The following is a 26,323-nucleotide window of genomic DNA, read 5'->3' on the forward strand; positions in this document are numbered from 1 at the left end:
CAGGCAAAGAAATGCCAAGGAAAATACCAGACCCAAATTTCTGAACTTTCTCACTGCTGACTATGGGTTGTTTTTGTTTGGTTCATCTTAGGCTGCGATGTCATGTTAGGTGAAAAAATGCCTGACTGCAGAAATTAAATGTCCAAAGTGTTTACTGAATAATATAATATTGAATTTCCAAAAAATTTTGCAGTCATGTAAGTATGAGAGGCATAATCCATTTTGTTTGCTTTAACTTCCAGCAACTTCAGATGTGGCTCTGACTGTTAGTCACTTCCCCATTTGTTTTATATGACATCTGATGTGCAGTTATGTAATCTGCATGTAATGGATATTTTTTTTATTATTTCCTGCTGTTCTTGGATGCTTTTAGCAAACAGGAGTCCATTTAACCCCTACCTTCCTCTCCCAACACAGGCACAAGTGCAGGAAGGTGAAGAATTCCCTAGGCTTCTAAGGAGTGATAGACGATCCTTAGTTGTAAGTCTGTTAAAGGAAGAACTGTTCTTAACCCTGCTATCATTGAATCAAAATTATAGGGTGGGTTTGTTTTATTTTGGTTTTGGTTTTGGTTTTGTTGGGTTTTTTTGGGATTTTTTAGTTTGTTTGTTTTGTTTGTTTTGGTTTTTTTTTTTTGTGTGGTTTTTTTTTGGTGTTTTTTTTTTTTTTTTTTTTTTTTTTTTTTTTTTTTTGGTTTTTTTTTTGCTAGTGTATGTGGTCAGATCCAGCAACAGCAAACTACTTTACAGACTTCAAACTTTAACATCTTTGCTTTTCCATCGACACTGCTCAGTCTTGCCCACCTTTACCCAATGATTCTCACTAGAAAGGCATATTGATATTATTTTCCTTTTCAAATCCTTGGGTGAAAAAACCTAGGTAAGTGAAGTGAGTAACAGTTTAGTCACAGCATGTGTGAGGCAGGGCTCAGTGGCAGAATTTTGTCTCTAGAACCACATACTGGCATTGGCTCAGTCCTTGTCATCTTTTTCAGTACCTTGGGGAAAGGATATGTGTGTTACAAATCTTCTACTCACTAAAGGACTTAATTTACTTATTCTATGTAGCCTAAAAAAGCACATCCAGTACATGTGTAGTCCCATTTCAGTGTGATCTGAAATTGTCTATTCATCAAATGTGCTCTACTTGGGTACCACCACCCACCTCAGTGACCACTGCCACCTTGAGCAACCTTCTTGAAGCATCATCCTTCCATGTCACACATATCTGTGATGCAAGGTGTGTGTCAGTGTGCCTGCTTAATTTTGATGAGGGGATTTTTAATCTTAATTTTGATGAGGTTCTAGGTGATGTGAAGGTGGTATTACAGTATCTGCTGACCAGTACCTTCAGGCTGCCCAAAGAGTGGCTAAATTAGTTTTAACTCATCCATTTGTAAGCTGTATGAGGAGTGGCTCACATCCCTGGAAGTGTTCAAGAAATGACTGGAAATGTGTCACTGAGTTGCATGGCTTTGTTGAAAAGGTGGTGGTGTTAGGTCAAGGGTTGGACTCAATGATCTCGGAGGTCTTTTTCAACCTTGATGATTCTGTGATTCAATGATTTTGCATTGTAGCCTGGACTACTTCATCAGGGTTCTGTCTGTAACACCTTTCCTGAATCAGTTATCCCTTTCCAGGAGAAAACAGAAAAAAAAATTGAGCAGTTTGTTTTGGTTCTGCTTAACATGACCTCCATGCCATGTCTGGAGTGTCATGATACTGTCTTTATTATACTTTACTATTCCCTTCCACAGGTTGAACCACTGAGTGGTTGTTCATAGCTCATGGCTAAGTTTTGGTGGACTGGAGCCAAACTATGCCTCACTCTAGCAATTTTGCCCAAGAGGAGAGTTGCTGTGCAAGGTTATATAGACCAGCGCAGTCTGTTACAACCCCATCACTCTTTTAGCAAGTTATTGTAAGAATTTCCACTCTGACCACTGCTGCACACTGGGAAAAATACAAAGATGGTTTACAGGTGTGGCCAGCATGAATTCGGCCTCTTTTAGAAATTTACTTTGTTGTTCTGACCTGCTGCAAAAAGCTTCCCAGGTGAGTCTTTGACCAAAAGGTAATCATTAACTGTGTCAAAGGCAATAGGTGTGCCAAGAGCTGTTTGTGTTCAGCAATGGTATAAGCTGGAGAAAGTACAGCACTGGAACATGTCCAGGAACAACTGTTCCCAGCATTAGTTCAGCCAGGATTTTCAAGTAATGTCCTGAACAGCTCCTGGACATAGTCCAGAGGTTAGTTCAGGCCAGGGCTAATTTCTAAAGGTAGTTTGCATGTGTCCACTTTATTTAGGGGTTTAAGAAAGTGTGTCTGGACTCTTATATGTAAATTGGCCCCTGCGCAAGAAAATAGTCCCAGGAATGTTTAGTCTAATAAAAAAACATCTAGTACCATTATAAAATTAGTCTAATAATCAAATAGCAATGTTCAAATGTCTAGTGTAAAAATCTGAGCGAATCTCGTTTTTCTAGTTTCCCATGTGTACTCAAAGAGCTCCAAAGCAACTTCTAGTATGAACTGACCCATTTTTAACAGTAGAACAATGAAATTCAGGCATCAGAATTAAAAAAAAAATTATCCATCTGAATAAATTAATCATTAATCTTTTTATATGAGACCGAAAGACAATTATTTTTCCTTAAGATTGAAATGTACCTAAAACTTGTTGAGTAAAATATTCCAATCATATTTACAAAACAGAAGATATCCAAACAGTTAAAAATAGCCAAAACTAAAAGCAAATACCATGGCATTTTAAAAGATTGCATATGAGGTGTCATTCTCTCTTGGCTGCATCACTCTTTTATACAAGAAAAAGAAGAAAGTAAAGAAAGCCTATATATTATTCCATAGGGATATACAGTTGTCTAAGAAATGCACTTTCAGACTCCTCCATTTTTCTTGGTTATCTCACGAGGTCAGCAACTAATATTATCTCTTCATTTTCAGATGTTATTGACTGTATCTTGCTCTCCATCAGCTGAAAGGAAAATAAATACTTCCATCAGCTTTATACATAATGTTAGGTTAGCCTCTACTTATGCACAATTCTGAGAGTATTTCATCTGTTTTTGCTGTGTATGACCACCACAGTCTGTCCTGTTTCCTTACAAAATCGTATTTTGAACTGTTTTCTGTGTCACCTTATTTTCTTTCCTGCATGTGTAACTTGCTAGTCGGTAAGTAGGTGAGGTGTGCACCTGGAGGGATTCAAGGGACAGCTTGGACGGGGGGACATGGAGGGACACAGGGCTCAGATACTGGGATCAGGTGTGAGGAACTTTATGGTGGTTGTAGATGAAGAGAGCGAGGAGATGTGCTAATCTCACAGGCAAATTCAGCCCTGCTCGGCTGGGGAGTAGCAGGAGGACTGTGATGTCTAGGACCCTATTTTAGAGGCTGCTGCTGGTGTTGACGAGGTGCTGCCAGCTGTGCTGGCAGCTGTGCTGGTTTGGTTTCTGGCTGCCTCACTGTGCCCTGTTGTGTCATTGTCCATGTCCTTGTGTTGGGAAAGTGAACAGCCCTTCCTGCTGCCTGGATTTACCAATGGGAGCACAAGCCTGTGCACCCGTGAGACTGGAATGGGAGAAACCCCGTGGTTCTGGAAGAGCACTGCATTTGACTTCCCTTAAAAAACTCGCCTGCTGATTTTCTTTTATTTTTCTACAGAATATGGCAAAGAGAATAGTGATCCTCTGTAATGAGTTCCTTATTGTTTAAAAATTCAGCTAGTAGAGTTTGTCTGTATTTCACACATTTAATATAAAAATAGAAAGAGAACATACCTCTGGATTTGTATCAGTCAGTGTAAAAAACGAAGGTTTTGGTCCTGGAATCTGTGGAAATGCTGCCTTCCAACAGCCAGTCCTGGAAATCAAAACGTATTGAATACAAAATTAAAATTTAATAACTGTAATGTGACAACACCATTGCATCCTTGAACCAGCTCTTATATTCCTCTTCACTCTTAGAAGTGAAATGAAAAACATACATAATCTCAACACAGAATGAACATATGACAGGAAAACATTAATTATTTGGATGGTAATAGATTCATTTTTGATTAAAGATTTGCTAGTGGTAAATTTCCTTCTTTGACAGAAAAAGAAATTTGTCCTGCTATGTTACTATGAACAGTGAAAAGTGGGGGTAAAATTTTGATTCTTAAAAGTTTAGAGAGCTGTATCTTCTCTGAATTACTGTATATTTCTGTGCAAAGTGCATCATATAGGAGAATATACTTTTGTTTCCCTTTCTGTTTCACTTATGGGGTTTCTTTTACCTATCCTACAGAGACACCTCCACCTTATTTGTTTAAAAACTTTAGATGTTACACACACACAGAGAAAATAAAATAAATGCATTAATTAAGTTACCTTTTGCAGAAAAAAATTGTGATGATTGCCATTAAGGGTGTTGCAACTGCTACGCCAAGTAAAATCCATACTGAAGAAGATATAATTTCCTCATTTCCTGAAAGAGAACCATTCATAAATTAGTAGTAATAGTAGTGGTCATATGAGGAATAAATCATAGAATTGCAGAACATAGAATAGTTTGGGTTGGAAGTGACCTTTAGAGATCATCTAATTCCAGCCACTCTGCCATAGGCAGGGATGCCTTCCACTAGAGCAGAGCCTCAGCTTAGAGCCCCAGCCTGGCTTTGAACACTTTCAGGAATGGGGCATCCACAGCCTCTCTGGGCAACCTATGCCAGTGCCTCATCACCCTCATAGTGAAAAATTTCTTCCTAAAATCTAACCTATATCTACACTCTTACAGTTTAAAGCCATTCCCCCTTGAGCTATAACTACATGTCTTTGCACAAAATCCCTCTCCAGCTCTCTTGTAGCCCCTATAGGTACTGGGCAAGTGCAACAGGGAATCTCTGGAGCCTTCTCTTTTCCAGGTAGAATAACCCAAGTTTTCTCAGACCATGAGAGGTGCTCCAGCCCTCTGATCCTTCTTGTGACCCTCCTCTGGACTTGCTCCAACAGGCCTTTCTGTGCTGGGACCCCAGAGCTGGATGCGGCACTGCAGTGGGGTCTCACCAGAGCAGAGCAGAGGGACAGAATCCTTTCCTTTGCCCTGCTGCCCACGCTGCTTTGGATGCAGCCCAGGACACGTTTGGCTTTCTGGGCTGTGAGTGCTCATTGCTGGGTCATGTCCAGCCTCTCATCCACCAAGACCCCCAAGTCTTTCTCAGCAAAGCTACTGTCAATTCTTTCATCCCCCAGACTATATTGACACCGGCTGTTGCCCTGACCCAGGTGCAGCACCTTGAACTCAGTCTTGCTGAACTGCATGCTGTGTCAAACACCTGCTGTGGTGATTGACTGTGGTGAATGCCAGTCTGAAAGGTTTCATTCAGTATAAAAATGAATTCTGTCATTTATCACTTTAGCAGAAATGTCTGATGGGAAGAATTAATATTGATCCTCTTTGTACACCCCCTGGAGTAAGCAGGATCTCACTACAGCTGCAAACGTGTAATTTTTAATGTTATTTCTGGTGTTAGAATATTAAGAAATCGATTAAGTCTCTTCCCACTCTTCTCTGTCATGTGGTGTGAAGCAAAATGTTTGCCAGTCCTTTTTACATGTGTGTGTCCATAGGTGTGTGACAATGTGTGAGGTAGACAGGACATTGCTGGGGGGAAGAGTAGCCCAGGGCATGGATTTGTTCTTACCAAACTCAACAGGTGCACTCCATTCCCCCCAGGCTGGGTTCACGAGGCAGGCACTGCCAGCTGCTCTCATTTTCAAGACATACTTCTTTCTTGTATTTGATCTTAGAAATATGTTACTATTTCCCCCTTCCTAAAAAAACACCCAAAAAACTGAGATGCTTTTCTTTGTTCCACGCCTGTGTTGACAATATGCATGTGCCATTTACCAGTGAAACTTTTAAGAGGCTGTGAAAGCATTGCTTATTAAAGAAGACTGCTGTTACAGAGAAAAAAAAATCTTTATTATTATTTATATAATATAAATATATACACAAATATGTATCTCAAAAATAACTTGACACTCATGTAACTTTTTACATTTAGAAGCATTTCATATTTTACACTATAAAAGTATAACCTGTGATTTCTTATGATATGGTTTGATTTATTGATAACTTCCACACAGAGAGGTAGAAAAACATCTAATTTTAGTACTGCTAGAACTGAGTGATTTGAGGAATAAGGTGTCTGTGCACCTGCCTCAGTCTCTGCATTATGAATTTTCAGAAAAAGCCTAACTTTCCAGCCAAACCTGTAAAATAAGTAGATGACTGCAATACTCAGTGTTACCAGAATTTAATGTACTACCCTTGCTCTTGGTGGCTTTTGCATAGAGGTGGATGTGCAAAAGGAAGTGCAGCAAACCTGGATGACAGCCTTCAACTCAAAAAGACTTTTGTGGTCTATGTTTTTCATAAAAAAAATTGAATTCCTAGGAGATACTTTATCTTTTCTCTGTAGTCATTGATGTGTAACTTCAAAGTCTATTCCAAATATTTGAGAAGGAGAGTGGACAATATAATGGAAAATGGGAGATTTTTCAAAATACTTACAGAAAAGCAATAAAGTTCTGCCCCTGAATGTATAATAAATTGCACATGCCATGATGATTTAGCAGTTTGATGTATTCATGAAATCCATAAATAAGGTTTCCATAAAGCATAGGACACTGAGCACATACTGATTTAAAGGTATTTGCATACTATTTACTTTTCACAGTTGACAATGAAATGAACATGTATTGCTGATTAATAAACAAACAGACTCACTTGTATGGAAGTATATATGGGTTTTCCTTTAGGATTATCCTGTAAATGGAAAGAAAAAGGAAAGCAACTAACTTTATTTTTATCATTGCTTGTTTAATGTTTCAATAATAATTAATTTTTATCTACTGTCCCATTTTTCTACATTCTCTTTCTTATGTATTTGTGGTTTGTTCAGAAGAAGTGCTATTTGTCTAACATTTAGTATCTAATATTGAATTAATCTACAATGCCAAGTTTATATAGTAATTCATTCTGCTATGGAAAGATATTTGTTTTCCTTTTCATCACAGTTGAGATATAAATTTTATTTCAGATTGAAACACAAGGCAAACCAGACCTGAATGAAAACTATAAGTTTATTCTTACAGACACCAGGAAAAAAAATCTGTGAAATAAACTTTTTTGTTTGCATCTAATGTTTTAACATTACAATAAATGCTATTGTATGTAATTACAAATATTATGTAAATATTATTTTATTTTATTTTAGATGAAAATATTTGCAACTAGCATGGATTCACAGATATTTTAAGTTGCTGTCCACTACATTTTTAATAGATAGAATAAAATTTGCTCATTTCATTTGAATAGCCGTAAAAATTACCACATAATGTACTGACCACACACAACTAATGACTGCAGACTATGTCCTCTCCATTAGACAACTAGTTATGTATTTTTGTAATTATTTTGCAATACACCATTTTAGAACAAAACTCAATTAATCCAGACTTATTTATCCAAATAACTGCATGCATGCTCATGTGGCATCTGAACAGAAGGCTCTTCAGCCTGGAGAAGAAAAGGCTCTGGGGAGAGCTTCCAGCACCTTCCAGCACCTGAAGGGTCCTACAGGAAGGCTGAAGAGGGATTTTTCACAAGGATATGTATTGATAGCACATGGGGGATGGTCTTAAGATGAAGGAAGGTAGGTTTAGGTTAGATATTAGGAAGAAATTCTTTACTGTGCTGGTGGTGAGGCACTGGGACAGACTGTCCAGAGAAGCTGTGGATGTCTCTGGAAGTGTTCAAGGCCAGGCTGGATGGGGCTCTGAGTAACTTGGTCTAGTGAAAGGTGTTCCTGCCATGGCAAGGGATTTGAATTAGATGGCCTTTGAGGTCACTTCAAACCCAAACCATTCTAGGATTTTATAAAGCAATCTGCAGTCAAGCTAAATTATGCACAGGGATCAATCTAGGAGAAATATCTGGCCAATGAACCCCTTGTTCTTCTTTATTGGTGCAGGGGTAACCTAGAAGTTTTTGGGGATGATTACAGAGCACTAGGGGGATGGTGAAGAGCAGGAAGTCCAGATGATGTCTCCTCAGGCCTTCCAGTGAGAGGGAAAGCTTGAGCAGAATTGCAGTCATCCAGCAGGTCAACACCTGGCTGAATAACTGCTGGCACAGGCAGGGCTTTGTATTCTATGACCCTGGGTTCCTTTTTGAGAAACAGGGGCTACTGGGCAGGCATGGGATACATCTCACCAAGGAGGGTGATTGTGTCCTTGAAAACATGTTTGGGCAACTGGGCCTTCTACTGTGTATAAAGGAGTGCCTGGTATGCACAGGGCTCTGTCTTGGGATAAATAATGAACCAGTAAGAGAACTTGTGTGTAGGCATCAGAGGACAGACCAGCAGAGTTGTCAGTGATAAAGCAATAAATTTGGCAGAAGAAATTTTTGTGGATAAATCTTCCAAAGTTATGATTATCGCTGCATCTGATAAGTGTCAAAGGAGCCTACACTGCTCAATTGCTGGAATGATTGCTGTACTTTGACATAATTAGCTTGGTGAAAACTGCTAATGACGATGAAAAAAAGCTAGAAAGTTCACTCAAGGTATGAATTGCGTATTCTTTATAAAATGAGTATTTTATCTATTAAAAGTTATTAAAAAGTATGTATTGCTTTACTGCAATAGATTTTATTCCAATGTCAGGCAGAGTTTTCAATAATGTTTCTTTGTTAAAACAGCCAAGTGACTGAGAGAAGTAATGCTGTTTCACGGCATTTGGCTGGGCTTGCAAAGACACGTCTGTGAAATAGTAAACCCAACCCAGACTAAGAAATTCCAAATTCCAGAACGCCTTCAATCAACCACTAAGTAGGTGGCCAAATCTGGTTGTGGCTCAGGAATTTTTCCTTTATAGTCTCTGTCTGCCACCCTGTGGCCTTTTGGTGCCAATCTGCCGCAGTGGTTTACATCTTCCCTTGCAGAGGAGCCCGGCAATCTCATTCCTTCCCTGTTGCTGCCAAAAGATTTGTCAAGTCAAGGTCACCCACCACTGACCTGTCCTTAATCACACCGCCTTTCTGCTTTCTCTCACATTTATTTTCCTTTTGTTTATCATTATAAATCTTCGACTTTTGGACCACAGGCGTGATGCTTATATCTGGGCAAGCTATTTGCATTTCATACATGGAGATATTTAATTAATTTATATTAACTTAAAATTGTTATGTGAATACACATTTCTCTTTCCACTCTTTAAAGCCCAGCTCTGCTCTTCCACATATATCCAGTTTCCACTGGAAATACTCCAATCCAGGGCAACTGCAACAAGTTTTAGTGAAAGAAGTGCCTTTTTTAAGTGCTGTCACAGACAAAGCTGTGATATATTTGAATCTTGATTAACCATGCTTCTTCTCTGGGACTGTCCCAGTGTCTCTCCAGCAGTGTCTTACTCAAAGAGGCAGGGATTAAAAAAAAAATAAAAATGGGGCAGTATGGCAGAGCAGGATTTGGTACGGACCTGAAAAGTGCAGTCACAATGAATAGGGCGCTATGTATGGGGAAAGCTACATCAGAGAAGAGAGATTTATTTACTTTTCACTCATGTGTTTTGGTAAATGCAAATATATGAATTAATGTTAAGTGTATGTGAAGACATTCTTACCTTATACTTTATGTTAATTTCATATTTGAAACACATGTCTTTGTTAGAATGACTTATCTGGGGTCGTTGCCATTGAACTATGCAATCATTTTTAATTTCATCACAGTTGACTGTGATATTTGATGGAGGCATGAGCTTTTCTGAAATGATATAACCAAGAATTCAAATAATTAAAATCCCTTGATCACTTTTTTATTTGATGAAAGAGAGTGAAATTGCAAGTAACACCTCTATGAAAGATACTTGTTTGTATCTATTTTCTTAGGACCTATTAGAAATAGTTGAAAGACCAAAGTTTTCTAAATCATGTACACAGGTTCATAGGAAAAAAAAAGGGAGCAAGACAGGGAACATGATATAGGAGCATAGAAAGAAACAATCCTCTCCATTTATTTTTCTAGAGGAGCAAGGTAAAATACTGTCTTCATTTTAAGAGAATGATTATTACTGTGGCTCAACTAGCTGCTGCTATCCCCAAAGTAAGAAATTCAAAGATTTTTTTTTCTCTAAGCCTCCTCATGATACTTCTGTGATATGAAAGTATTGCCTTCAGTCTGTTGTGAACTATGCAGTTTATTCCCTCCTTGCAAAAGAAATAGCCATACAAATTTAAGAAAGACACTCCAATTTTAATAGTCTAGCCAACTTCTTCTTGTATTGCCCCTCACCTCACAGATGTAAGCAAAAGTATGAGGGCATTTATATTTTGATCATTGCCAATGACTTGATTATTGGAACAGCAGAAGACAGTCACTCATGGCAGAAAGGGTGACAAAAGGTTGACAGAGGAAAGTTTAGCAACAGCTAGAACACTACTTTACATCAGTCTTTAGGGAGAGGCCTGATCTGTTTGTGATGAGCTACTTGGTCAAAGAACAATCTTGTTTTATCTGACATGAGGGACATTACAGCTCAATTTCTTCTTACAGAATGAAGCCTTTTTTGTTCAATCTTTTAGCACAATACCAGAACCATTTGTGACATTTCCACTGAGACTTTGCTGCAATAACAGTAACTGCACAGGATGCTTTCAAGTACAGCACCACATGCCTAAGGTATGTTGTACATGTCTTAATTCATTTACTCCAGGGTACAGTGTCCTGTATGTCATCCCCAACGACAAAGAAAACCAGAAATTAGTGCTCAGATAAACTTCGAAAAAGTTTCCTCTCTCTTCTGTTGAGAGGTGCTTGGCCATCACTGAAAGGGCAGCAGGGGAAAGTACAGTTTTTTAAGTCTTGTGGACTTGGCTTGAGAAAAACCTAAAACTCCTAAGGGTAGATTGCTAAAGAATCTGAGACAGAATGCAGCTGTGGAGCTTTCCTGTTTAATTCCCCTCTTTATCTTTTGCTTGGGGAATAGGTTTTCTCGAGGAAGCCACAGTCTCTTACTCTCAACTTTAGGTGAGACAGGATACACAGTTCCTTCTCAGGGATAAATGCCCTACTATTTTCATACAATAATTAACATAAAGCTGAAATAAATTATTTACTTACCAATTTTATATAGGTCAATGTACTCATCATAGAACTGGATCAGGGAGTCTTTGCTAGACCCATTCACCAAGAAGTAAGCTTTTTCAATCCCTATGCTCACATTTTGGAAGATACATCCCATATTTCTGCAATTTTCATCTTTAATGTAAAGCTCACATTCCAGCTGATTGTCCTCTCTGCATACAGGAAAATATTTTAGTTAAACATGGGCACTGTGATGTACTGAATGAGAATTCAGAATTCCCTGGACCAAAGAGATCTACTTACCTTGACTTCTGCCAGAAGAGAAAATACTGTGTGTCTGCTGGAGCATCCCTTCCTGCCTGCCACGTGCAGTTCATCAGGAAGATGTTATAAATCACACAGGAGAAGTTTTCAATGGCTGACCCATTCATGCCTGCAAACACAGGAATATCCACGATAAGGAAAAATCATGTGACTCCTCCAAGCTGGAGGATCATGGCACACGCTTAGGTATGTTAGACTCCAGCTGGTTATTGCTTGGGTTAGGAATGACTTATTTCATTTTGTTTGCTAACACTGAAAGATATTTGCCCTGATTGATCCAATGAAGAACTTTTTATGGATAAATCCTCCAAAGATGTGATTATAGCTGCAACAAAACAATTTGTGTGATAAAAGAGATGGTGATCTCAGGAGCACTGCACAAACTTTATAGACATACAATGGATGGCTGCTATTTTAAGGTCTAAAGATTGTTTTTCTATATGCTATATACAAAGTTAAGGATGAGTAGATGTCAAGCAAGTGGGTAAATAGTTGCAAGCAGAAAATATCAGAATAGGTCACAGCAATATCCACCAACTCAAGTTACCCAATGTTGAATGTGAATGTAGTAAGTTTGCTGAGGGCACTAGTTAGTGTGCTTTCAAGGATGTAGAAGTATTCGAGGCTGGTTTTGTTGGGGCATTGAGCAACCAGGTGTACTGGAACAAATCCCTGAAGGGGTTGGAACTAAATAATCTTCAAGGTCTTCTCCAACCCAAATCATTCTGTGAATATGATTCTATGACTGAGGAACAGTCTCTCACTTCTAAAAATTCAGTACTAAACCCAGTAAAAATCAAAATGGTGTCTAGGATCTTTCTTATCATGCAGCAGGTACTTTATTTGTAAAAAAACTTCATGCAACTTAGTTCTGTATATTCCTCTGACAGCTTTTTAGATTTTATCTCAGACATCCAGACACCCCTCCAGTCTCAAACTTCCTAGAGACTCAGTAAATACCTCAGCAAACAAAACAATTGGAAAGAAAAAGATGGACCTACCTTTTATTTCAAAATGTCTTTACCTTGTTTATCTTTCTATTATAATCTTCAGGTTCAGAGAAGATGGAAAGACTATATTTTAAAAAGCTGTATAACTATAAATAGGGCTGTCTCCCTTGCTGCTTGTGTTTTGGGGAACCATCTTAGCATCGGAAGTGTTGCAAAATAAATGTTCATCACTTCCCCCCTGATTCATAGCAAATTTTGTGATTGCCCAACTCGGGATTTCTTATAATGTGAACAAGAAGTTAGCTGGTTAAATTTCCCCTTTTGTTGCACCACAGTATGGTGGTGTCTGGGAATCCAGAAAGTGCATCAATTTACTTTTACAGGTATTGCTCTCTAGCTCTAAACAGCACTGAGCAGTACAAAGCATGTCTCCATACAAGCCATCTCTGGCGGATGGAAGATGGGGCTTCTCCTTGGAGGGCATCAGGGTGAGGCCCGGCAGTCCCAGCCCACCCCACCTCCAGCCCAGATCAGGGCAGCTGTGGACCCAGGGCAGCCTCAAGCCTGACCACCAGGCACATCCTTGGGGATTGGGATGGGCCGTGGGCCTGAGGGTGGGTCCAGCTTGGCAGGGTGGGGGGAAGCTCCAGGGACTGGGCAAGGATAATCAGATCTGTGAGAGTTCTCAGGGAAATGACAATGCAAACTGTAAATGTTCTCTAAGCAGATGGAAAAGGGGATTTCAAATCTTGGCTATGATGTCTTCAGATAAGATATATCACTATTAAAAAGTGTGATGTGCGTTTGTCCTCAATTCATTCCTCCCAATGTGAAAATAGTCAAACTACAAACTGCCACTAAAACAGAAAAAAATTGCAGGTAGTAAGCTTCCGACTACAAACAGCTGCTTCAGGCCCTGCTGTTGAGCATTTGTTACCTTCTTGGGTCACAGCTGTGCATTCTTTAAAGAAGAGGGTTATTATAAACAGTATAAAACATCAGAAGCTCCTTTATACCCTGAAAGGCTTTGTTTCACAGAAGGCAATGTAATTTGCTTAATATGGAGATTTAAAATCCATGTAAAGTAATTTCTTCACATTGAAATGGAAGCATCACTAGAAAATATGACATTTTTCAAACACCAAGATATATCAATATTTTCTTCTTAAAAACATGCAGATCCTTTCTGCTTGGAGTTAAAAACTTGTAGGAAAGAGAAAAGTCCATGTAGTTTTCTAACACTCCCATTTGTTGGCTACTATATTTGGAAAAAATCACCTGCTGCCCAACAGTCTTCCAGGATGCTCCAGGAATTGCCTTTATCAAAATGCTGAGGTCATTTCAATCCCATAACTCCTTTATTGGCATATGGAATGATTTAACAATATCAGCAGTAGTTCTTATGTATCAGCTATTCACAGATGTCTAGGATATAGTTATGTCCAAGAGAAAAAGCCAAAGGTAGCTCAGTGCTGTCTTTCCTTGGAGACAAAGAGGGCTTACCTTCTAGAGACCCAGAAATGCCCAGGCTCATGAGTATTTCTGCTTCCTGGATCTGGCTGGAGAGTGAAACTGATGACTGATGTGCTAGAAGTGGGCAGTCATTTTCTGGGTTCATTAGCTCGTGTTTATTGTAAATATTAGTTATACTGAGTTGTTGCTGAGGCCAGCTAACACCACAAAGTGCATATGTGACATGCTTTCTTCTCCTCAACACATGTTATATAAAGTGAACAGGTGAAGTGAAGCAAGTATACTCATCATATTGGAAACTTTTTGACTGCAAAATTATTCTCTACCACAAAAAAAAAAACAAAAAAAAAACCAAAAAACACAAACCAAAACAAAACAAAAAAAACCTAAAAAAAAAAAACCCAAACAAACTTACCTCACTTCTGCTCACATGCAGTACTAAAAGCATAGAGCACGGCACAAAAAAAGAAGTGATGTATTAAGTGGCACTCTATGGTTGTGTTCATGCATTTAATCACATCTGTTAATAACTTGGTGTTAACTGAGGGGATGAACAACTCACTTTGAGCAGAACTTCAGTGATCCATAGAATCAAGAACCATGAGAGAATCAACAGAGCCTTGCCTGGTCTTTTGTGGTTTCAGAGGTAAAGACCTAAGGCAATGTTGGCTCTATGAGGTCCAATTCATGGACATTCACTCTCTTCATATGCCAGTAGAGAATAAAAATGTGACAAAGTTTTTCTGAAGCATATCTAAGAGGCAAAGGGTGGGAATGACAAGCATGTATGCATAGGTGGATATTCTACCAAAAAGCAGATTTAATCAAATACGCAGCTCATTTTGGTGAGAATCACTATGATTACCCCTATCACATTATAGAAGTCAACAGACAAAGCAAATGAAACTTGGACATCAGGTCTGAGCCCATTACAGTTGTTCAGAGGAAAAAGCAGTCAATTTTCAGAAGTTTCACTGTACTTCCAGATTGAATAAATTCCATACATAACCATGCACGTTTTTTGTTTTTTTTTTTTGTTTTTTTTTTAAACACTGACTGTGCTGTAAAGACAGAAGAAAGGACTTCTGATCACAAAAAATGTAAAACCCCACAGTTTATTGTGTCCTCATCTTTGGAAGAAAGCACTCAATTTTGTGGTGGTAACATACTACATTTCATGGAGAAGGGGAGTGACAAGTACCCAAGTAATAAAATCAGAGCTGTAAGAAATGTCATGCAGAGTCAAATGAGACTCTGGAAAATTAAGGAAGTCAGAATTTTCATTTGCCTGCTTTTCCATGCTCCCACTCTGAAGATTACTTGAGCTTGCAGAGAAGGCTTCAGGGACGCAGTATGTTTTTGTGTGCTCTCAGATTATGTATCTCTGAAACACAGTGAGGAAGAGTGGAGTTTGAAGTTTTGATTTGGCTACTTTGTCTTTAAATTGGAATTACTGCAGCAGAACAATCCAAACGGCCCAGAAGGTCAGTGGTGTCTTTGCAGAAAAGGGAACTGTTCTACCCAGGGGATTTCTTTTCTTGCCTATATTTAAGCAAATTCCTTGCCTAAGGCTTTCAAAAATGCAAAAAAAATGAAACACATTTTAAAAATTCCCAAGCAAAGAGGGTGCTACTAAGGATGCTACCAAAGCCTGTCATATTTTAGAGACCAGACAACTTGAGTGGCCTTGATATCACTCAGGAGTTGGAAGCAAAATGAGAAGGGAAAGAGAAGAAGGAAGAGAAAGAGAAAAATGAATAAAGGAGAGAAGAGAAACCTGGGCAGAGACACTAGGACTGCTTTCACACTTTTGGCCCTACAGGGAGTGAAGTCATTGCAGAAACAGTATCAAACCAAATGTTTCTTAAGACTCGCAAAAACTTAAAGAATAATTTATTGCTCCAACAAAAACAGGAGTGTTCAGAAGAGCTGTCTGGTGTTTTGCTGTACTGGTGTGTTGCAGCTTTTGCGTATGTCACAAAAATACAAATGGTAGACAAGACCATTAATTTTTTCCTTGCATCAAGAACTTTCTGGTTTTTAGCACAGAACAGAGGAATAGCCATAGGAGACCAGAATAAAGGACTTCTTCCTGTGTGTGCATCCAAGGCACTTAGTTAAAAGATTCTAAAGCCTGACCATTCTTTCCCACTGATTTTGAGGTCTTTGCCCAGGGATGGAAAAGTGATACCTTAGTCCCACACCTACTCCCACCTCCACTGTTTCATGGATATGGTTTATGGTTTTCCTATTAGTTTGCTGGTAGTGAACAAGTTTTCTTAATGACTTTTCTGTCTCAGCAGCTTTCACAGTGAAAGCAGTGGGGATGTAAGGGGTGCATCAATGGCCATGACTGTTGCCCTGATTTCTTAGGATTTTCTAAAGTCTTCTGAATTTACATTCTTGTAGAGAACTTTCTCACGCAACTTTCTGTAAACAACCTATTGTTTTGCATTCTTTCATAGAGGTGGAGAAATTTGATGGACTGGTAGTTTGTCCAGTGTCATTGGAGAGGTGGCACGTTCACCCTCCAATCCACTGGCACCTTTGAGAACTATAAATGATTGGAGTCAGAGGAAATAAATTAGTCTCTTCATCGTGACCATAGCTGTGGTGCGTCGTTTTTCCTTGTGTCCTCTGGTGACACATGACCAACTCTGTGTGAAGCAAGATGGAGAGGATCCAGTAGATTGTATCTGTTTAATTGTCCTTAGATTACAGTGAATGTTGGCTTTAGTTTTCCCATTTAATGCAGGTGTTTTTATCTTTTGGCAATTATAACTTAAGTAGAAGGATCCTTCTCTAGTTGTGTTTAAAAAAGACATTAAAAATAAATTTTTATTGAAAGCTCATTTAGAAACACAGAACCATAGAAAAAATTAGTTCCAAAGATGGTGTCTTGACAGTAACCTGGTCTAGTGGAATTTTATCACTGAGAAGAATTTATTTTCCATGACAGGATTTCAGCTATTTGAGATGACTTTAATCATCTTGAGACTTGATGCAATTATAGAATATCCTGAGTTGGAAATGACCCACAAAAGTCATTGAGTTCAACTCTTCGCCATGCTCAGGACGACCCCAAGAGTCACACCATGTGCCTGAGAGTGTTGTCCAAATACTTTTTGAACTCTGCCAGGCTGGTGCTGTGACCACTTCCCTGGGGAGGTTTTCCAGTGCCCAAACACCCTCTGGATGAGGAACATTTTCCTGATATCCCACATAAGCCTCTCCTGACACAGCTTGAGGCCATTCCCTTGGGTCCTGTCACAGGTCACCAAAGAGAAAAGGTCAGTGCCTGCCCTTCTGCTTTCCTTCACGAGGAAGTTGTGACTGCAATGAGGTCTCCTCTCACTCTCCTCCAGGCTGAACAGACCAAATGGCCTCAGCTACTTCTCATACAGCCTCTCCTTGAGGCCCTTCATCATCTTTGTAGCTCTTCTTTGGACCCTCTCTAATGGCTTTATATCTTTATTATGTTATGGCACCCGGAACTGCCCCCAGCACTTGAGGTGAGGCTCCCCCAGTGCAGAGCAGAGCAGAGCAGAGCAGAGCAGGACAATCCCCTCACTTGCCTGGCTGGCAATGCTGTGCCTGATGCAGCCCAAGACAAGGTTGGACCTCCTGGCTGCCAGGGCAGGACTGACTCATATTCAATTTAATGCAAATGGAAAGTCAAAATATGTGATTAACACCCACATTGAGGGTTTTCTCTCATATCTCCTTATTAATTGGAGGATTCAGGCTGTTATGCTTCTGTTTCATCCAGGTGTTATAAAACCACACAACTAGCCTGTACCATTTACTATTAGCAAGTGACAGGCCTCTGCTGGAGAGTTCAAATGCTCAATTTCAACATTTCCCATTCAATACATATATGTATGTATATCTGTAGCAATGTATGCACAACCTGTTAGCAATCATATATTGAGTAATTTTTTCATCTAACAAAGATAGAAAGGGATGAAAACCAGGAGGCAACAAATAGACTTATGGGAAGATTGTATCCAGAACTCTTTAATAGTACTCAGTTTATATGAGCAAGTGATCTTAAGGGGTTTGATCTTGGCTGGTCTTCATGCAGTGGACTTTCATACAGATGTCAAATTTCATTCCTGAACACAATCTCAGTATGGCTGTACCTTTTTAGAGACACTGAACCAATAGAGATCCTGAATAAACCCCTTAAGTTGAGTTGTTCTTACTTATTCTTTTGCATGTTGTTGAAAAACAGTAAAATAGCTTCCAAAGCAATACTGAAATATTTTTTTTCTGAAATACTGCAGTATTCATCATAATAAAAACCAGAAATAGTCCAAACTTAACTGTTCATAGAAAATGCAACCAAATACAAGGAGGCTTTTAGAGATAAGGTCTCGGGGAATTGTCTTTACAGCCAATGCTCTTCTCCCTGCTTCCAGGAGTGAGAGAATATTAAAAACCTCCTAATTTTTGTCAATAAGGTATATATGCTTGAAAAAAATCAAGTTGTTCATTTCACTTGCATTCCATCACTTCTTCAATATTTGTTATTTCTTCAGTTTCTTCTTGTTTTAATATAGGAATATTTTCTGTCTATTAAAGGAAGAATATAACATTTTGTTAGTGTTTCATGCATGATTTATGCATGATTCACAAGGTCATGATTTATGAATCTCCTGTCATTCAAATTTGTTATTTATTGAATAAAACCTGTAGCAGGACTCTGTCAATTAGAAGACCAAGGTAGACATGTCTAGATCTTCCCTCCATATAACTCCCAAAGAGGAACAAAGTCTTTTCAACTGAAAAGCTGGAAAAATCATCTTTTAAAACATAGAGAAGATAACACGATGAAGGAAGAGAAAATAAAAGTATCTATAAAGGCTCGCCAGTAATTCCACATATCTCTGCAGACAAATTTTGTCTTCCTGACTTTCCTGCAGCCAACTTAAAGACATTTCAAATTGCAGCAAACTGCAACGTGCTCTCTAGAAGGGCAGTTCCTGCAGTGTCTGTCTGTTTGTTCCTTCTCATGAGTCATTCCAGGTTTCCACGTAAGTTAGCACCTCTCAGCATTCTGCTCTACTTTCCCACTTACCATACCCTAGAAACTTTTGCCTCCTTTAGTGTCATTGCCAACTACTAGCATGGCAAAACTACTGAAGATTTCTTTGTCCCTTCTCTCACTTCCTGCTTCTGCATTATTGCTGTGCTGAGAAACTTATGCTTAGTATTATTTTAGTGATAGCATATGGCTTATAGGGACAGAAGGGTGAAATTGCATTTTGTCCAATTCTCCAGGTAGACAGATGACAATTATTTCATAATAGAAAAGGTAAACCACACAAGTTATTTGTGTGTGGACTTCCTCTGTCCATATCCCAAGAAAAAGAAAAATAAAGAAATTTGATTCTTACTTGTGTGCATCTTTCTGACAGTGAGGTCATACCTTTGAGACTAAATTTTTAAATTTCAGGCAAATGGAAAAAAAGCATACCTGGAAGTCCATTGGAGAGGGCCCATGGAATGGGTCTCTTGGCTGTGGTACTGTAGCAGATGTTTTTTTCAAATAAGTCCTTCTACATTGACAAAAAGGTTTGGTGAAGAAAAGACTTAGTTTGCAAACACATGAACACATACTATATAACAATGCTCCTGAAGTACTGTTTTATTTCTCTAAGACATAAGTAGTATTCTTCTAATTCAAAAGAAGCTAAAAATTACACAGGCTGAATACAATATTATAATTTTGTTTTTCAGAATTTGCATGACAATAATTTATTTTATTACTTACTAAGGCCTCATAGGAAGTAGTTTTTTTAAGTGTGTGAAAAGGAAATGTTGCCAAAACATGGAAAAAATTTCATGCACCACCCCTCTACATTGCAGGGTCTGATGGTGGGAAAGAGGTATTGATATAAGGCCTTGGCCCAGAATTGGAAAGCATTGTGTTATATTAATCAAGTGGATAAGGAAGTTGGTAATCAGAAGTATAGAGCATACTTGAGGAACATCCAGCAGATGATTCCTAGTATAGCTCAGAGTCAATATTCTCCCTTCCTTGTCTCCTTTAAAAAGAAGCCAGAAATTTTCTGTTGGGGGAAGAAATGTTATTTCAACTATAGAATAAAAATTTTGCACAAGAAATAAGGCTTACACTGTCATGCAAAGGAAAAATGTGAGACCTGCTGCCAGCCCTGGTATCAGAAACAGCACATATGATGAAGTAGACGTAAGCTGTTGTGTTCCTGAAAATCAAGCAATCATCAAAGCGTTGGTTAGCATCTCAGGACACAAATGATTGCACAGCTATGTGCAATCTGCTTTGCATCAGGGTGTCAAACACTGTATGAAGGGATGACTTCTTTAGCTCAGCACCTCATTGCCCTGTAGCATGCAAAGGAATAGAGTGGCTGAACAGTATGTGGACTGTCCACAGAAACTTGGAACCTGAGGAACTGAGTCCTACAGAGTACTTAAACATCCAAGGTGGCAGACAACAACAGCAGGAAAAAAGAGATTATAAAATCAGGAGCAGAGATGGAAGAAGTAACACAGACTGCAACAGACCTCAAAAAGGTCTGTTTCATTCAGTACCCCTGTGCAAGAAGCACTGTCTCCCAAGAATGACTGGAGAGCCCCCTATTAGTTAGAGACAGGGCAATTCTTCGACTCCCTTTGTCCTAACAAATTAATGTTCAATTATCAATGTGGTTCCATCTGTAAGCATGAAGTAAAAAATGAGGCAGATAGGTAATAACTGAACAAGGTCAAGGAAGAGATTTTTATCCTTACCAAACTCCACAGGTGTACTCCACTCTCCCCAGTTTGGGCTTACTAAGCAAAAACCCGCATCTGTTGCTCTGATTTTGGTGCTGTACCTTTTTTCTGAGCTGAAGCTTTCATATAGGTAGGAGTTATTTTCAATGATTGCTGTCTAAATGCAAGATAAGTAGAATGAGAATTTTTGCATTATTTTTATGTAATTATGATAAAATTTTATATTTTACATTTATATAATCTTTCTGTGAACAGAATAGAGTGAAATAATTAGAAAAATATCCCTTAATAAGTTAGATTGTTTCATCTTAGTTCCTCTTGTTTGAACGTTTTTATTATTGGGTAATATGAAGATGAAATTTGCTGTATGCTTCGCTGGCTCCTTAGACTCTTCTAAGCAATGGGACTTAAAGGAAAAAATCTTTAAAGATCTGGCACTTTGTTATAGTGGATATTTTCAAAACCGAAGTAGAGTTCAATAGCCAGATTATATATTTTTTTTTCTTCCATCTTTATATTGGCCTAATCTTTAAGGTAATATTTTCTGGCCTTTTACATCTCAATCCTTTCCAGAGAGTATTAAAACAAAAAATATTCCCCACATTTTTTGTGTTACACAGAAACATGATCCATATTTTTACATATATATGAATCTTTTAGGATGTAAAAAAGAATGTAAAATGGAAGAATTTGTGAAGTAATATCAAAGTTCACATGTGCAGGTGTTTTTGTACCAAGTTTTATAAAAAACAGTTTAAGACTTCAGATTTAGAAAGCTTATGAAAAATGAGCATGTGCAGTACATTCAAACAGGTAGTGTGAAACCAAACCAAATTGTTTGGAGGATGCTCTGATACAGAAGAAATTTCAGTATAGCATAAATCTTAGATTAATACAGACTTACTGTTTTCGATGCGGTTTTCATGTTTTTCTCAGCATCAGCCTAGCAACAAGAGAAAAGTTTAATTTTTAGGATTATTCTTTTGTTGTTATATAACAAAGGGTCTTCTCTCATGGATGTTTGATTTTCAGAAAGAAAAAAGTATATGTAATATTTTAAATGCCTTCTTTTAAACACTGTGAAATTTAAGCTGTTCTTCCACTAAGTGGTTTTTCCTCTCCACTGATGCTCTGAAATATTGTACCATTTAAATTTGATTGCAGAATTGAGCATCAAAGCACTAAACAAAAGAAAAAAGTCTCAGGTTGACAAATGTTTACATTTTAATTGTTAAAACAAAGTATCTAAAATTTACAAATCAACTTGGACAATGTTTTTTCCATTTTTTTTTGCCTGTATATCTTTTGCATTCTTAAATATTTAATTTAGCTAAGTTATGTCTCCTTTTTTTTTAATTTTTCACCGTTGGAACAACAATAAGCTCACAAATATTTTGAACTTTATTTTTGAAGGATGCAGTATTACTTTCCATATTCATTCAAGCTTCCAAAAGGAGGGGATGAAAACAGGGTTGTGTAGTGTTATGTGTAGAAATACAGACAAACAAAATGCTGTTAAATGTCATAATTATTCTTACCTTGTTTTCTATGACAATTTCATATTTGAAACAACTACTTTTTTTCACATGACTTGTGCGAGGTGGTTGCCACCAAATACTACATCTGTGAGAAGCTTCTGTACAGTTCACTGTGACATTTAATGGAGGGGTGAGTTTTTCTACAATAATATAATCAGAAATACTATTGATTAGTAACAGCTCTCTTCCTTCTGCTGTCTTAAAAATATAGGTAGATGCTCAAGCAACTCATCTAAAAAGATGCAATGCAACTTTGGCAGAATTTCTATATTGTTCCCATATTCTGAAGCAGGAACCCCCTGATTTAACATTTCAGCTGAGGAGCCTGGAGGACCAGCTGCAACAGTAAGGAAAACTAAAACCACAAGCCATTTTTTACATTTTACTGAATTCAGCATATGATGTCTGCAGGTTTGGTTATATTTCTTGGGTTTAAGGATTTTTTTTAAAACTGTATTCAAATTAAACAGATTTTTTTAATGAACATTCTTCCATTAAAAAAAAGAGGAGTTTTTGCTCGCAGCATTAAGGTAACTGGTTCTTTTCTTTATGTGGATGAAAAGCAATACGAGATAATATGACCAAGATTTTAGATAGTCCCACTCAGGAGTCTTTAGCTAGTTAATTCTAAAAAATGACACCTTTCTCTCAAAGAATAAATATTTGACTGAAATGTTCAAAATTTTCTGACCTACAATTCCAGATTGTTTCTGTATTCATTAGTTTTTGTCCATTCTTATACTTTAGGGCTGAGAAAAAGTGAAAAAAACCCCAAACCTATTATGGGGAGAAATATTTTTTAAATGTATGCTTTTTCCCAGGGATGAATTCTTAATTCTTTCAACATATAACTGGAAATTAAATCAACAAAAAAATGCTTACCAATTTGGTATAGCAGTATCTTCTTCTCATATGACTGAATGCTTTGTCCATTTCTGGACCCATTTACCAGGAAATAAGCATTGCTATTTTCTATTGTCACATTTTGAAACTGACATCCTGTGTGCCTTCCACAGGTATCTTTGATGTAATTTTGGCATTCCGTGACATCTTCTTTCCTTTACATGAAATATTGTATCAATAAAATATTGACAATGTCACATGCCCAACCACAAATCAAAATTCCCAATATTCAAGCAGACCTACTTACTTCCGGGGTCTCCAGTACAGGAAATATTGGGTGTCTTCTGTAGCAGTCCTGCCCACATGCCAGGTGCAATTCATGAAGGAAACATGAAAAATGACACAGGCAAAATTTTCAATGGCTGTCCCATTCATGTCTGCAAACAGAAAGAATATCCCATGTCCACTCTGCAGAAAGACTGAAAAACTGCTCAAATAACACAGATCTTTGCAAGCTCCTTTAGCAATTTTTTAGCTTTCTGCTTGGCAAATCTGACTGTATATATTTTCAGTCTTGTAGTTTTTTCCTTACTTGAAGATGGCAATGATTTTATTTCTGTTGGGCCATGAGGATTATCTATCATGGTTCCTGAAGCCATAGATGTTACTGGGATTTAACTGAATCTTTAATCAACTCAAGCATAGGGATTTAGTAGAAATTAATAACAGAGACACCATGGTGTCCTTTGTTTAGACCCCTTGTTTAGCTGAGGCCCAGTCTACAGTGCGATGTAAATTCTACAAACATGAGCAGGGTGGCAAAGTTCTCTTTGCTGTGCTTGTATTAAGTACTCTGACCCTTGGTTACAAAGCACTAATAATTTAAATAAGATGTCCACCACTTTCTTCTGTGTGACAGCTGGCTGTTTACAATCTAACCCTGAGACTGTTTCCTGAAGCTAATCCCTGCAGAGGTGTTGCAATTTTGAAGAGAGAATGATGTATTTTTCAATTAGGAATTGAAACTGGCTGTTAATCTCTTCCAGTACTTTGGATTAAAGGATAGGGGTAATTTTATTAGCACTGAACGTGATAGAAACAGGCCTGAATATCCCTATAATTAGTGTAAAATCAAGACAAAGCTGAAGCAGAAGCTTACAGCTTGCTTAAGTTAACTCACAACCTATGCTCACAACCTGAATGAATTCCTCGTGTGTTTCTCCCCTTCCAAAAGATGAGAACTCCAACAGGAAATGATGAACATTCTGTACCTCAACAGCTATCACTGTGAATTGAAGAATTGAAGGACTGGGCCACAGCTTTCCAAGACTAATCCAACCACTGTTCATTGAGTTTAAGCACCACACACACAACATTTGCATTTGCCTCTCTTGTTAGCCCTAAAACTCCACATCTGATTCTTACATCTTTGGAAAGAAAGAGAAAATTTTAAAGATATGAGGAAGTTGTCAAAGTGCTACTGGATTTCTCAAAATCTTTCTCTCTTCCAAAAGGAAGGTTGAAACTTTTTCAAGAGCTTGGTTCAGCAGCATTTCTTTCAACGGCAGTGTTGGCCTAAGCGTGCCCTGTCCTTTCCCATCCTTCATCGATCCTGCTTGATTCCATCCTGCCCCCCTGGCTCTGCTAATGCCACTTCTTGTGGGGCCCTGAAGTGAGTAGGTTTGAACAAGTGATCATCATCACAACTAATGCTCCTCTCAGGAGTTTTTTGTTGTTTTTTTTTTTTTTTTTTCTTGGTTGCTTTTTTTTTTTTAATCCTCTAGCAGAAATAGTGGAACAAGCTCATCTGAGATGACAGTGTGGGCTAGCAACTAAGAGCTCTCTGGGCTTTTTCCATAGCTATAAGTAGTGACCCACACTTAGTTACTAGAGGTATCAAAGCTCTCAGCATAGAGTTGTTGACATCAAATTTATGTGTAAGTTTATATACATTTAACAAACTGCTTTTGAGAGTTCAGTGAATACAGTACTTGATGAGGTGATGGAGAGCTTGGATCAGTTCTATGGTCTGCTACAGATTCACTTTATGACCCTGGGCCAACCAAGTCTGTGCACTTCACTTCCTCATTTACAAAATGAATAGAGAAATTGTCTTCCCAATTGCTGGGTAAATGCAGCAGTAAATGATCACAAGAGCTGTGCAAGGGTCTTAGAGAGATGGACTTCCTCAAGCCTTTAGCAATGCTGTAAATCTAAGGAAAAAAATAGTTATTCTGATTTTAAATCACTTCACAACGTGGTTCTTGTGAGGGCCAATAAGTAGTTGAAGTGTCCAATGACAAAGGAAATATTCAGGAATATGCTGTGAATTTGTATGAGTCTCTCTATACCTGTTGCTGACTGGACCTTTTTTCCAAGGTTTTAGGGCATTTATTTTTCATTTTTTATTTATTCATATTTCTGTGGTTATGTCAAAGAAATTCTAGTAAAGTATATAAACACCACAACCCATTCTGTAAGGTTTACTTTTGAGCCTACTCTATTCATCCAACACTGTCAGCATTACCTTTGTATTTTTAGCAACACCTGGAATAGAGCTAAGTCTTCATGAGACTTTTATCTCACATAATTTCAAAGAGACATTGATATTTTTCTGCCTCCAGTTTATACTGAGGACTAGCTAAATTTTTCTAGTGTCTTTTTGCTTAACCACTCCTATTTGAAATGCCCCATATTTGTCACTTGCATATGTTTATTTCCATAAAAAATGGTAGGACTGTATTCTTATTAGTCTTTTCTGTGAGCTGTGATGCAAAAACCAGTTTAGTTTCTCTATATTGTGCTCATCCTTCTGGACTGCCTCCTGTATTATTTGATGATAATAGTAAAATACATATGCAAATATGTTAATATCCTCTGAAGCATCCTTTGTTTCAGACACAAATAACTTATTTTCACATATTTTACTATCTTTAGATATATTTGAAATGTTTGACATTCTTTTCATGAAAGAGGTAAGATACTTAACTGAGATGTGACAATTATGATTGCACGCAACTGCATAACAATCCACTGTTTCAAGTATATAGAGTGTTTTTATTTATTTGTTTCTTTATGTCTATTTTGTCAACTTAGATTATCTCAATCTCTTGGGCAGACATCAGAAACAATGTAGGCACCTTGGCTTCAGAAAAATATCAGAGAGAAGAAAATTTGGCTCTGCAACTGTGGCGTTCACATGTCCTCCGAACGGAGACTTAGCTTTCTCAGGGTTTTTCCTGAGAAAAGCTGTGAGAGAAGCAGAGAAAGAAGAAAAACAAT

The 26,323-nt window shown here is 38.0% G+C and overlaps 1 protein-coding gene across 1 annotated transcript; it reads right to left on the bottom strand.

The window, feature by feature from the left end:
• Positions 1-2,709: 2,709 nt before the first annotated feature.
• On the bottom strand, positions 2,710-23,504 carry LOC137469661 (granulocyte-macrophage colony-stimulating factor receptor subunit alpha-like). Its single transcript, XM_068182630.1, has 13 exons — positions 23,349-23,504; positions 23,081-23,256; positions 22,199-22,338; positions 21,565-21,603; positions 20,676-20,817; positions 11,455-11,584; positions 11,188-11,363; positions 9,692-9,831; positions 6,792-6,830; positions 5,704-5,833; positions 4,391-4,487; positions 3,800-3,881; positions 2,710-2,994 (listed from the first exon to the last, which is right to left on the bottom strand). Exons 1-13 carry the CDS (start codon positions 23,474-23,476, stop codon positions 2,920-2,922), a joined length of 1,494 nt encoding a protein of 497 aa, XP_068038731.1. The 5' UTR covers positions 23,477-23,504; the 3' UTR covers positions 2,710-2,919.
• Positions 23,505-26,323: the final 2,819 nt, after the last annotated feature.

This window comes from Anomalospiza imberbis, chromosome 2 (assembly GCF_031753505.1).
Source record: "Anomalospiza imberbis isolate Cuckoo-Finch-1a 21T00152 chromosome 2, ASM3175350v1, whole genome shotgun sequence".
In the NCBI taxonomy this organism is placed as follows: Eukaryota; Metazoa; Chordata; class Aves; order Passeriformes; family Viduidae; genus Anomalospiza; species Anomalospiza imberbis.

Coding starts and splice junctions, on each gene's coding strand:
- LOC137469661 (XM_068182630.1), bottom strand. CDS start 23,476: ATGAATGGGACAGCCATTGAAAATTTTGCCTGTGTCATTTTTCATGTT. Junction 21,604..22,198: donor AAATTGTCATAGAAAACAAG/GTAAGAATAATT, acceptor TCTTGTTGCTAG/GCTGATGCTGAGAAAAACAT. Junction 20,818..21,564: donor TGAAAACCGCATCGAAAACA/GTAAGTCTGTAT, acceptor TCTTGCATTTAG/ACAGCAATCATTGAAAATAA.